Below are 13,223 nucleotides of genomic sequence, written 5' to 3'. Positions count from 1 at the left end.
AAAGAAGCATTAGAGAGGTCGCATTTAACATTAACAGAGATGTTACAACATTATGTAAATAAATCAGACTGGGACAGTTGGGTTCTGTATGTGGTTTTTGTGTACAATATGATACCACACATACAACGGGATACATGCCACGTCAACTATTCTTTGGAAGACTGCGTAACATTCCTGGGATACTACAAAAAGATCCGGCTGGACTGATGTATTATTTTGATCATTATGTGGTAGAACTGAAGGAGTGCATGCAAGGGATGCACCAATGTGAGAGAGAACGGAATCTGTAATGCAAAACAAGGAATATTATCATAAAACACAGAATCCTAAGCAATTCTGTTTTGGTAATAAAGTTCTGTTGTTTGATGAAAGCATACAATGTGGCAAATCATGTAAACTACAAAACAACAGAGAGGATAGTACACAGTAACATGAATGAAGGAGACCAACATTATAAAGTGCCTGAAATGAAAGTATCTTAAGCTTCATGCTAACAGACTGAAGAAATTTTTCTAATTCCAGATATTGCCATTCACACAGACAATGAAATTTCATTAATCACCTGGACTGTATTATGACAGTATAGGCAAAGTTAAAATTTACAGCGCAGCTTGGAGAACAGCGAGTTATTTCAATTTGCTTGAGCAGCAGGAGAAATTTGAGCACACGGACATTCTTATGAGACAAGCAATCTAACTCTGTAAAGGAAGATTGGTTGTGCTGAATATGAGAGCAGCAGAACGTAGAAGAGTGGAACAGGTATCACATCTGAATGCAGGAAAAATTGGAAAAGAACAAGGTGCCAACTGGCACAGTGTACGTTTAAACTTTGTGAGAGAAGGAACTAAAATATTGTTCAGAACATTAGATGAGGATGACACGACTTAATTCAAGGAGAAGGCACATGTAGTAGAAGGGGAATGGAAACAGTTGCTCAGACTTAAAAAGGAGCACGTGGCAACATTTAAAGCAACCTTAACTAGTCTTAATCGAATTGTTACCTCCACAGAAAAAAGTGAGAAAATTTTAATGGGCTGAGTGAAACAGCTGAGCTGACATAGCAGAACATGAAAGCAGCGCAACAGATGGTTGCCGAGAGGAAATTTTTTTTTAACACTTAATAAACAGCTTATACAACTTACCGGCATTTTCAATGAAGTAGAATGGGAATATGACACTTTAACATCAGCAACTGTAAATACACAGAAAGGTATTCTAGAACCTTATCTGATCAATCCAGTTAAGATTGTAAAGTACTTAGAACCGATCAAGGATGACGTCAAGGACGAAAGGTTCCCTGTCACCCTTACGCTAGATAGCTGTAAGCAACTGAGCAGAATTATTCACCAGGATTTTTCATTGCTGGGAACATCTATAGTTGTGTGTTCAATATTCCATTAATCTAAGACTGTGTGAATAACCTGTACAGAATACTAATGTCGTCGTTGGAAGTGGACAGATGGAGGCATTTCTTTATACACATTGCCCGTGAAAAGGAGATACTGTTAACTGGTTATGCAAAACAGAAATATGTGAAGCCTAGCAGCGTGCAACTGCAGCAAAAAACAATCAAAATCTCAGAGTCTGTAAGGAAGTATTTATATTATGAAAAGGAAAGTTGCCACGCACCATATAGCAGAGTCGACTCAGCATCTCTGCTATATGGTGAGTGGCAACTTTCCTTTTTCATAATACTGTTACATTCCATCCTGGATTTTCCATTGTTTGACATATTTATACTTGACCATGAGGTGTGTGAAGCTAAGATGCTGCAATCAGTCTGAAAAGTTCCAAAGGACTGCACGTAAAAACTAAAGTTACTGGACACAAGTTTGATAAATTGAACAGAGACCGAGAGAAGTACCACGAGCTCTGGCATAGCGATTACAGTTATTACATATTGTCTGTGTAAATAGCATAAGTGTTGTAGAGAGCACTGTATTCAAGCAGTGTGTGACGTTTATTGTGGGAAAATATCTGCTAGGCATGTGCGAAGTGACGCAAGATATTGGAGAGGTGAGGATAAAACACAACCTTTAAATTTTGTAGCAAAAGTAATAAATGGTAAAAGCAGATATAGTCACGATAGGAAGAGTAAAATCATTGTCAATACAACTGTAAATAAAGCATATACTCATCCTTTCCAGGAAACAGAACTGTAATCATGAGAGAAAGTGTACATTTATTGTTTGGTGGATGTCTGTCTCTTCCAGGAAACTGAATCGTAAAGCGATTATGTACTTCTTTTTGTCATCATTGTAAAAGAACTTTCTTTAAAAAATAACCAAATAAAACTTTTCTAAAAATTTGTAGTCACTGAGGACACCCCCTCAAAATTTTTTATTTGAGTGAAGGAAGGTATATGAATAATGAAACACCAGAATGACAAAAGAGCAGGAGGCAGGGCAAGCAGTTTCTGATTGAGAATACAAATGTGCCACCACAGGAATGTAGCTGGCTATGAATAGGCCAGATGCCAACACGGAACTCGTCTAAGGCCACCATTGGTTTGACCACACTTGGTCATACATGGACTCACTTCAGATGATGCCACTGGGAGGCAGCTGGGCGGAAGGGCACAGCTGCCGCAAGAGAATATAGGACAGCGGCACGCCACCCACAAGTCAATGAAGAATTCACAGTCATCCCAAGAGAGATCCTCTATGGAGGTAGGCCTCGGATTTGGACTTTTTAAGAGCACTAAGAAGTTAGAGTTAACGGAACTTAGCTGAAGTAGTCAGTAGCCCGAGTAGGCCAGGCCCCAGGGTATGCACTTAGAAGTTTGCTCTGCCTGCATTAATACTTAGTCACATACATCCCCCCAGGAGTATTTACAGTTAGTACAGGTAGGAATAGTCTACATTCATTCATTCACTCACTTTGCTCAGAAGAGCAGTAAATGTTGTTTTTGTCCAAGTATTGTATTTTGGTTATATTTCCCGACGAAATTCCACAAAACATTCAATTATCAAACACCGCAAATATCTGAACAGACCTTTCCCAATACACTGTACCATTTAGTGTCTAGACCACTGTTTCTCAACCACCATATCACAACACATTGGTGTGCCATGAGACTTCGTGTGTACTCATATTCCACAGATAAAATATCCGGAACGTAAAAAACTGTCCATCAACTTGTTTCTTGGAGTAGTCCGATTTGCAAGAAGCTTTATCATTATACACGATTATAAACATAATAATAATAATAATAAAATGTGTTGTTTGTATTTTATATTTTTGCTTTTTTGTGTCTACGAAAACAAATCAATTGTAAGTGTGCGGCATAATGCACTCTGCTGTGACCCAAAGGAAGGAAAGGTTGAGAAATGCAGGTCCAGACCACTCACTGGATGCAACGATCAGTCTCCTATTCACCTCACAAGATGGAACTAGTGTACCCATCTGTAGCTAGACTACACTATTTGCAAATGTGAGATTGCTTTCTACGTGTTTGCACAGTCTATATCTGAAGCAGAATGTGAGCACCAGACAATGGGATGAGGTAAACTGGCTAAAAACCACATCCAGGCCGCCCAGCACACTAGAACTGTGAGCAAAAATGTGTTATAGATATTCATCTGTGAGCTCATTGTCTTTCATAAAGTATCTTCACCAACCATTTCTTTAAAAATCGAATTCTGTGGTTTACTCGTTTAGTTCAACCAAAGATGTAGCATTCACATTTAAAAATTTCCATTTGCTTGAACTACCTTTCACACTCAAAGTGGTAATGGAATCAATTAGAATGATTTGCAGTGTGATTTATTACATGATCCATTTGAGACACTTTCCATTTTGAAAGTCACTTTTAATGCTGGCATGATTTCATTAAGTAGAATTTCCATCTATTACTATGAATGTCACATGCCAACACATGCAACCCATCCCCCGTGTCAATTTCCTGCTGATAAGAGGTTAATTATGGATACCGAGAAACAATGTCTTCAAAGTAAGTAAGGTTAGTCAATACTTGTTTGTCAGTATTGTGTTCTCAATGCTTCTAATTTTTTTGTGTTTATAGAATGTGTTATGCCAGATTGTTGTAATGAAATGTATACACACTGTAAGGTACAAGGGTGGTGGTGTTCTTAGTGTGCCTGTCCGCTTCAGACATTGGCGATCATCATGGCTATTCTGTCTTTATCAGTTGCAATGCGTGACAGTTCTTCTGAGCTAATATTAAACCAAGATCTGAGGTTGTCGAGCCAGGAAATTATTCTTCATCCCAGAGGTTCTTTCCCTCGATTTTTCCTTGTAGGATACATTGAAGCAGCTCATATCTTTTTTGATTCCTCATGAAGTTGCCAAGGTATTGTAGTTTGCAACACTCGATGATGTTGATCAGCTCTGGACTTTTATTAACTCGACACAGAACCTCAACGTTTGTCACTTTTTGAGCGCATGATATTCTCAACATTATTCTGTACAGCCAAAGGCAGTGGTTGCCTTTGTAGGGGTCCATGTTTCCACACACACACACACACACACAGACAGCACCTGAGAAGCCACATTTTTGTGTTCATGGTAAAACTGAAGGCTGAGCTCGTCGAGCTGAAAATGCTCCTTGCCATTCCGATGCAACACTATCTCCTGCAAGTTGTCCCACGCATCGTTAACAATGGTGCCCAGATACGGGTAATGTGAAACTTGCTCTCTGCTTGTGCCACCGATGCACAGATTCACACCTCGAATGTTCTTCGTGCTGATGATCACAAATTTTATTTAAAATTGTTTTGTTTGTGTTGATGTCCAAGCCATATTTCTTGCTTGTCTTAAAAATTTTGTTTATCAGTTTCTGCTGTCCTTCCATTGTATAAGCAAACACCATGGTGTCATCTGCATAACGAAAATTGTTGAGTGTGGCCCCATTCACTGAGATTCCTTCTTCCACATCAAGTAAGGCTTCTTTGAATGTGTGTTCTGATTAAAGAGTATCGGTGATATTATACAGTTCTGCCTGACCCCAGCCGTATTCTCACTTGTTCTGATTGGTCTTTATCTATTCTCATGACTGCAGATTGGTTCCTGTATAAATGGCTATTATTCTTTCCCATCAATTCCTGTTTCCTTTAGTACTTCTATCATTTGTTCATGCTTCACACAATCAAATGCCTTCTGATAATCAATGAGGCAAGCAAATACATCACAATTGATGTCCCTACATCTTTGGAACTTGCACATTAAATACACAGGTGTAGTGGAAAATTGTCGACAGCTAAAACCTGACATCATATTAAATTCAAATATATCACACCTGAGTGCTATATATACATATTTATACAGATATCAATTTCCTAGAGAATTTAGTCATACTTCTCTGAGAAACTAACCTTATTTATCTAGGCTTGGACTGAACTGTGGTTATAAAATTTAAATCAAACCGTAATGTTGAAATTATGTGGCTAACATAATATACTTTACAGAAAGCCACTTACCTATAGCAGACAGATGTGTGGTGCATAGAAACATGTAACAGCAGATCGTATTCACTCTTGCACTTTTTATTACAAAAGTACGGGTCAACAGAGGCGTCCAATCCCACCCTTCTGCTTTGACCAGTGATGTAAGGGTATTGTGGTGTGTGAAGTCACTATGGTGCAGAGTTTGGTATACGAGTTGATTGTGTCTGTAGATGTCGTCTTGCTGTGGTTGATGGTGTTTTCTGGTAGTGGAGAGAGAGAGAGAGAGAGCGAGAGAGAGCGAGAGAGAGCGAGAGAGAGAGAGAGAGAGAGAGAGAGAGAGAGAGAGAGAGAGAGCGAGAGAGAGAGAGAGAGAGAGAGAGAGAGGAGAGAGAGGAGAGAGAGGAGAGAGAGGGAGAGGAGAGAGAGAGAGAGAGAGAGACAGAGAGAGAGGTGTGGTGTATTGGGTTCATTTGAGCCTTGGTGATGGCAGTGTGCAGTTTTTCTGAGTGTCTGTGACTGAAGAATTGAAATTGGTTTCAGTGAGTTAATAATTAAATTATTATTATTATTTTTTTTTTTTTAAATGTGATTGCATTGTCAATAGGTGTTATTCGTTTGCTGCTTGCTGTGCAGTGAGACACTATTTTATTGTGTTGCTTCTCCTGTTAGGCATGAATAAGATTATGAAATACAACAGCTCTAGGTTGCGCATTGGGATGAGCGAGGATATGATGTCTCTCATCAAGTTTCTCCAGATGTTCAGACTCCAGAAATTGTGAAATGGTAGCGTATGAAGGGAAAACATGAGATTGACGAGAGTTCCAGCATCTCGCATCAGGGTCCATTATACAGGGTGAGTCACCTAACGTTGCTGCTGGATATATTTCGTAAACCACATCAAATACTGACGAACCGATTCCACAGACCGAACGTGAGGAGAGGGGCCAGTGTAATTGTTTAATACAAACCATACAAAAATGCACAGAAGTATGTTTTTTAACACAAACCTACGTTTTTTTAATGGAACCATGTTAGTTTTGTTAGCACATCTGAACATATAAACAAATACGTAAGCAGTGCCGTTTGTAAAATGTTAATTACATCCGGAGATATTGTAACCTAAAGTTGACGCTTGAAACCTCCGACGTTCAGTTGCGTGTTGTAACAAACACGGGCCACAGTTGGTGAGCAGCATCTGCAGGGACATGTTTACGATGACGACCGTGTTTACGAGTGTGGCTGTCGTGCACTGTTGTGGTTTGGTCTAGCTGCCGCAGTGTCCGCATGTAGTGCTTGCTGCTATTGTTATTCTGCATTCGTCTCCGCATGCAGACCAACTGTAGTACCCCGTGTTACCAGACGTCTGTGATAGTGTAGTGTTGTAGGAACTGTGACCATGGTGTATTCGAACTCTGAAAAGGCGGAGATGATACTCAACTATGGCGAATGTCGACGAAATGCAGCTGAAGCCTGCAGGGTGTATGCAGAACGGTACCCGGACAGAGAGCATCCAACGTGCCGCACATTGCAAAAAATCTACCGCCAACTGTATGCAACAGGTATGGTCGTAGCACGCAAACGGGTCCGTAACAGGCCCGTCACAGGAGAAGCGGGTGCAGTTGGTGTGTTAGCTGCTGTTGCCATGAACCCACACATGAGTACACGGGACATTGCGAGAGCCGGTGGACTAAGTCAAAGTAGTGTTATGCGCATACTGCATCGTCACCGCTTTCACCCGTTTCATGTGTCGCTACACCAGCAATTACATGATGACTTTAATCATCGAATTTAATTCTGTCAATGGGCATTAACAGAGAATGCGTTGCAGTTCTACCTGTTTACCGATGAAGCGGGTTTCACAAACCACGGGGCAGTGAATCTACGGAACATGCATTACTGGTCCGCGGACAATCCTCGCTGGCTCAGACAGGTAGAGCGACAGCGACCGTGGACTGTAAATGTATGGTGCGGAATCATCGGCGACCACCTCATTGGTCCTCACTTCATTGCAGGGGCCCAAACAGCTGCAACATACATCGCGTTTCTACAGAATGATCTGCCAACGTTGCTCGAAAATGTCCCACAGGAAACGCGTCAACGTATGTGGTATCAGCATGATGGTGCACCTGCACATTCCGCAATTAACAATAGGCTGGCCCTTGACAGGATGTTCGACAGGCGTTTCATAGGACGTGGAAGACGCATAAATTGGCCAGCCCGTTCTCCTGATCTTACACCTCTGGACTTCTTTCTGTGGGGTACGTTAAAGGATAATGTGTACCGTGATGTGCCTACAACCCCAGAGGATATGAAACAACGTATTGTGGCAGCCTGCGGCGACATTACACCAGATGTACTGCGGCGTGTACGACATTCATTACGCCAGAGATTGCAATTGTGTGCAGCAAATGGCGGCCACCACATCGAGCATCTATTGGCCTGACATGTCGGGACACACTCTATTCCACTCCGTAATTGAAAACGGAAACCACGTGTGTATGTGTACCTCACCCCTCATGGTAATATACATGTGCGTCAGTGAAAAAGACCAATAAAAAGGTGTTAGCATGTGGACATAATGTGCTGTTCCAGTCTCTTCTGTACCTAAGGTCCATCACTGTTCCCTTTGGATCCCTACGTAATTCGGTGCTCTCCAATACACACGATCGAACAGCGGAGGAGGGGTACTCAAGCGTCAACTTTAGGTTACAATATCTCCAGATGTAATTAACATTTTACAATGCAACAAATGACACTGATTACATATTTGTTTATATGTTCAGATCTGCTAACAAAACTAACGGGGTTCCATTTAAAAAAACGTAGGTTTGTGTTAAAAAACATACTTCCGTGCACTTTTTTATGGTTTGTATTAACCAATTACACTAGCCGCTCTCCTCACGTTCGGTCTGTGGAATCGATTCGTCAGTATTTGATGTGGTTTACGAAATATATCCAGCGGTAATGTTAGGTGACTCACCCTGTATATGGTAGAGCCGAAAGGATAGCCTTTGGCACTCCATCAGACACGGTACCTGGTTCGAGAAATCTAGATTGGCCATCAGAGTGATTGCTTTGATGACTTATTATTTTTGTTATACGTCCTCTATCAGTTTTTGCACACATGAGACTGGAGTGAGTGAGAGGACGGTTTTAGACTGGTTTTCTTTTTGTAGGGACGTGTGTTTGGAATATGTGAAGTATAGGGGTAAGTTGGGAGGGCCGGGGGGTAATGGTCGAGATGGATGAATCTCAGTTTGGGAAGAGAAAGTATGGGAGGGGAAAGTCTCTGGCTGGTTTATGGGTGTGGGGGTCCGTTATTTTGGGAGGTGGGTATCCAGATTGTATTTTCAGGGTTTTAGAAGGACGTACTAAGAGGGAATTGGTGGGGTTAATTGAAGAGTATATGGAGAAGGGGAGTACTATAGTGTCAGATGCTTTTTTGTTGGATAGGGAGTTAGGAAAGAGGGGTTATGATCATTTAGTTGTTACTCATAGTTTAGAGTTCAAAAATTATGAAATTGGGGCATGTACCAATACAATAGAGGGTTTGCAGGGGGAGGGGGGGGGGGGGCAGTTAAATCAGTCATGGGGAGGGGGAAGAGGCGCTCTTCTCACCTGCAATCTCATTTAGATGAGTATTGTACTTTCCACATTTTTTGAGTGAGTTAGTAAAATGTACAGGCCAAGGGTGGTTATTTGAGGGGTTTTTGTATGTGTGGAGAGCAGGGAATGGTGGTGAATTTAGGTGGATTGGGTGGGGGGGGAGGGGGGGGGGGGGAATGCTGTTTTATGATTATGTTGCATAGGAACTGTTTTGTCGCAATTATTTTTGAGTTGTAATGTGTGATTTAGTTTCGTTTATTTTGTGCTTTTTATTTGTTGGTGGATTCTTTGTGTGTGTGTGTGTGTGTGTGGGGGGGGGGGGGGGGGAGGAGGTTGGGGAGTTTTTTTGGCTTTGTGTGTGTGTGTTTTGTGGGGTTTTTGATGTGTTGTGGGTTTGGTTCTATATCTTGCAAGTGTAGGTGTTTGTTTTTTGTTGCTGTCAGCTGTGGTCAAGGGAAGTAACAGATTCCAATTTTTGTCATTGGAGATGTATGCGTTTTGGTATCGTCAGCTGTAGTTGACCTATTGGTTAAGGGAAGTGTCCGATTCCAATTTTTATCATTGTATATGTATTTGCTTTGGTATCATCAGCTATTGTTGACCTATATAGGTCAAGTGAAGTGTTCAATTCTAAGTTTTGTTGTTTTAAATGTTGGTTTTGTGGTCCAATTCTAAGTTTTGTAGTTGTAGGTTTTTATTTTGTGGTATTGACAATTGCAGTTGAGGTATGCAGGTGAAAGGAAGTGACCAGTTCCTCTGGATTTTGTGGGTGTAGTGGAATGTGGGAATTTTGTGTTTTTTTTATCATTTTGTGTGGTTTGGGATCATGTGAGTTTTTATATGTTTATATTTAGTTTGATTATATATTTGGAGGGAGATGTTATTGTCATATTTATATGTATTTTCATGTCTGTTGGCATGTTTATGTAGTGACATCATTGTCACCATATTGGACACGCTGAGAATGGTCATTTCCGCCATACTGATGACATCAGGGGTCAAAGCAGACAGCTGGAATCAGACGATTCTGTAATCCCACAACGAAACAGGCACCCACACATACTCTCACCACACATATAATGTAATGTACGGTAATACCCTTCACTGAGGCAATATTTGATCTGCTGACTTCATTTGCCAACTTGGCCAAAACTAGTGGGAAAATGTGTTGAACATTTACATTACGCATTGGAAAAATGAAAAGTACTCAATTATTGTGCAAGAATGATGTGCATACAACAGTGATGCAATATCAATGGCAGTGTGTAAAGTGGCAATCCCTAGTAGGGGCCCACTTGAGTTATGTAGCTGGGACTATAAATCGGGCAACAGCATATTAGGATACCATACACACAGTTGTAAAAAAAATAAGCTACAGATTATCCCACAGGTCCTGGAGACACAACAGCCACCTTGTTTGCACATCAGCACAAATCAGAAAAGCAGCCCCAATTAAGATCCTTGTTGCAGTTTGCGTGACAATGACCCGACTGGGGCCTTCCTGAGAATGTAGGACCCTCACATTTTTCTCAAATTCCTATGAGATTTGAAACAGAAGGTTAAAATGTAAGAAACATGGTCACACTCAAGTTACTGTTTCAAAACCACATATATCATGAAGCATGCTGAATACATTACGCGAAAAGAAATGGAAATTTGAGCATAAGAGAAGTAAGGAAACATCAACATCCCACTCAAAAGAATTGCAACAAACAAGATTTGCAGGATAAGTTAGAAATTTGAAGGTATTCAGTTCATTAGAGAGTAATTTAATCAAAGAAAATGTACATATGATACTAAAAGAGCAAACTCTTAGGACAACCTGCATATTTCAAATTATACAGCGTCTCCAAGATGAGTTTAAGAGAAAAATCTGAAGATGGTCAAAACAATCCAACAGGTGCGAGACTCCTTCCTTGTAAGGATTTAATATTTTATTGACTGATGAAGCACTAATTCAGAGGAACTGACAATTCTATCTTGACATTTGGCTGAAGTGGACCACAGACATAACATTCCAAATCAGAACACACGGGATTGTGGTTGGTAAATCATCGCAAATTTCAATCACCACTGCAGGTATCAAACTGCAGTGTGGTGCCCTCACACTGCGTGACATCATGTGATCCAATACAGCCATTTGAAGGTGAGGGAGAAGAGTTCTATAGACAGATTTCATGCAAATGTATTGTCTGGGACATGAGACTGCCCTTGAACTGATAATAAACGAATTATCCAAATTAATTCACAAAGTATTCAACTTTATACCTTCCATCTGAAAACCATCCATGAACTGGCTACCAGTCTGACTTGGAAAATCAACTTTCATTGAAACATCTCTTATTAAATGTGCAACATGTAAATGTGTCGCAACACTGGGCAAGCAACCATTCACGAAAGGGACACATTGAATATCTGTAAAATACTTAACAAAACTAAAACCTGTAGACGAACTGGCTTAATAATAATAAATTAAATGGAATTAAAATGTAGACTATAACAAAATCGAGAGAGGCACTTGACACTAAACTTTTAAGAGAAATTTTAAGTGTCGTCCAAATAACTTCAATTCGAAAAGCTGTGACAAAAACTACAGTGTTCAATTTTTTTTTTTCTTCAACCTACATATGCAAACACACACATCATTGAATCTTACGTACGAGTCATCATTCAAGCACGTTTTTGTCATAAATTAAAAGTCAAAAATTTTTATTCAGTTCGTCTCACTCTGTAATATAAAATAAAGCAAAAGGAAAAGAACTTACGTCAAGTTTCGGAAAGTCCTGTATAATCTCAGAGAGCCTATCGTGGAAATTCTGTTGTGTGAATTTCACCTTGCGCATATAAAACTGCCTTATTCTTGATATTTTGTAGTTCTTGTGAATAACAGTTGGCGTCTTCCGTTGTGTTTTTGAGAGGGTAATATCTATAAAATCCTAAAATGCAAAACAGTAGTACATTTCACTGTATGTTTCGACGTAAACAAGTTATTTTTGACATTGCACCAATTAAAAGTATATTTTACCTTTGCTGGCGGTACGACAGCAATCTTTTTAAAATTATACATCGCCATGTTTAGAGATTTTTGGACAACAGTTCGAACAACTTCCAATAGTTTATGTTTTATCTACAGATTCCCCCACATTACACTTCACCACATGTTCCACTCATTCCCCCACCCTTTAGAACACATTACCAGAGAACTCTAAAGTCTGTTGAGCAAAGACATGCCACTCCGATTGCAAAACCAGAACTAATGCAAAGATCTTTTTCCACAGATATCTGAATAAACCTCCCCCCATGAACCATGGACCTTGCCGTTGGTGGGGAGGCTTGCGTGCCTCAGCGATACAGATGGCCGTACCGTAGGTGCAACCACAACAGAGGGGTATCTGTTGAGAGGCCAGACAAACATGTGGTTCCTGAAGAGGGGCAGCAGCCTTTTCAGTAGTTGCAGGGGCAACAGTCTGGATGATTGACTGATCTGGCCTTGTAACATCAACCAAAACGGCCTTCCTGTGCTGGTACTGCGAACGGCTGAAAGCAAGGGGAAACTACAGCCGTAATTTTTCCCGAGGACATGCAGCTTTACTGTATGATTAAATGATGATGGCGTCCTCTTGGGTAAAATATTCCGGAGGTAAAATAGTCCCCCATTCGGATCTCCGGGCGGGGACTACTCAAGAGGACGTCGTTATCAGGAGAAAGAAAACTGGCGTTCTACGGATCGGAACGTGGAATGTCAGATCCCTTAATCGGGCAGGTAGGTTAGAAAATTTAAAAAGGGAAATGGATAAGTTAAAGTTAGATATAGTGGGAATTAGTGAAGTTCGGTGGCAGGAGGAACAAGACTTTTGGTCAGGTGATTACAGGGTTATAAATACAAAATCAAATAGGGGTAATGCAGGAGTAGGTTTAATAATGAATAAAAAAATAGGAGTGCGGGTTAGCTACTACAAACAGCATAGTGAACACATGATTGTGGCCAAGATAGACACAAAGCCCATGCCAACTAAAGTATTACAAGTTTATATGCCAACTAGCTCTGCAGATGATGAAGAAATAGATGAAATGTATGACGAGATAAAAGAAATTATTCAGGTAGTGAAGGGAGACGAAAATTTAATAGTCATGGGTGACTGGAATTCGTCAGTAGGAAAAGGGAGACAAGGAAACATAGTAGGTGAATATGGATTGGGGGGAAGAAATGAA

The 13,223-nt window shown here is 40.5% G+C and overlaps 1 protein-coding gene across 1 annotated transcript in view; it reads right to left on the bottom strand.

Moving 5' to 3' along the window:
• The window catches only part of LOC124789849 (nucleolar GTP-binding protein 1), a 70,768-nt gene extending 58,563 nt beyond the window's left edge, over positions 1-12,205 (bottom strand). The window contains exons 1-2 of the mRNA XM_047257356.1: positions 12,037-12,205; positions 11,777-11,947 (exon numbers count right to left, since the gene is read on the bottom strand). Coding sequence (XP_047113312.1) covers positions 11,777-11,947; positions 12,037-12,084 — 219 coding nt within the window. The 5' untranslated portion in view covers positions 12,085-12,205. The remainder of the gene's footprint in view (positions 1-11,776; positions 11,948-12,036) is intronic.
• Positions 12,206-13,223: the final 1,018 nt, after the last annotated feature.

Source organism: Schistocerca piceifrons, chromosome 3, assembly GCF_021461385.2.
Source record: "Schistocerca piceifrons isolate TAMUIC-IGC-003096 chromosome 3, iqSchPice1.1, whole genome shotgun sequence".
NCBI classification, from domain to species: Eukaryota; Metazoa; Arthropoda; class Insecta; order Orthoptera; family Acrididae; genus Schistocerca; species Schistocerca piceifrons.
Note: the sequence above shows the minus strand (reverse complement) of the source record. Positions and strands in the feature narration are given on the sequence as shown.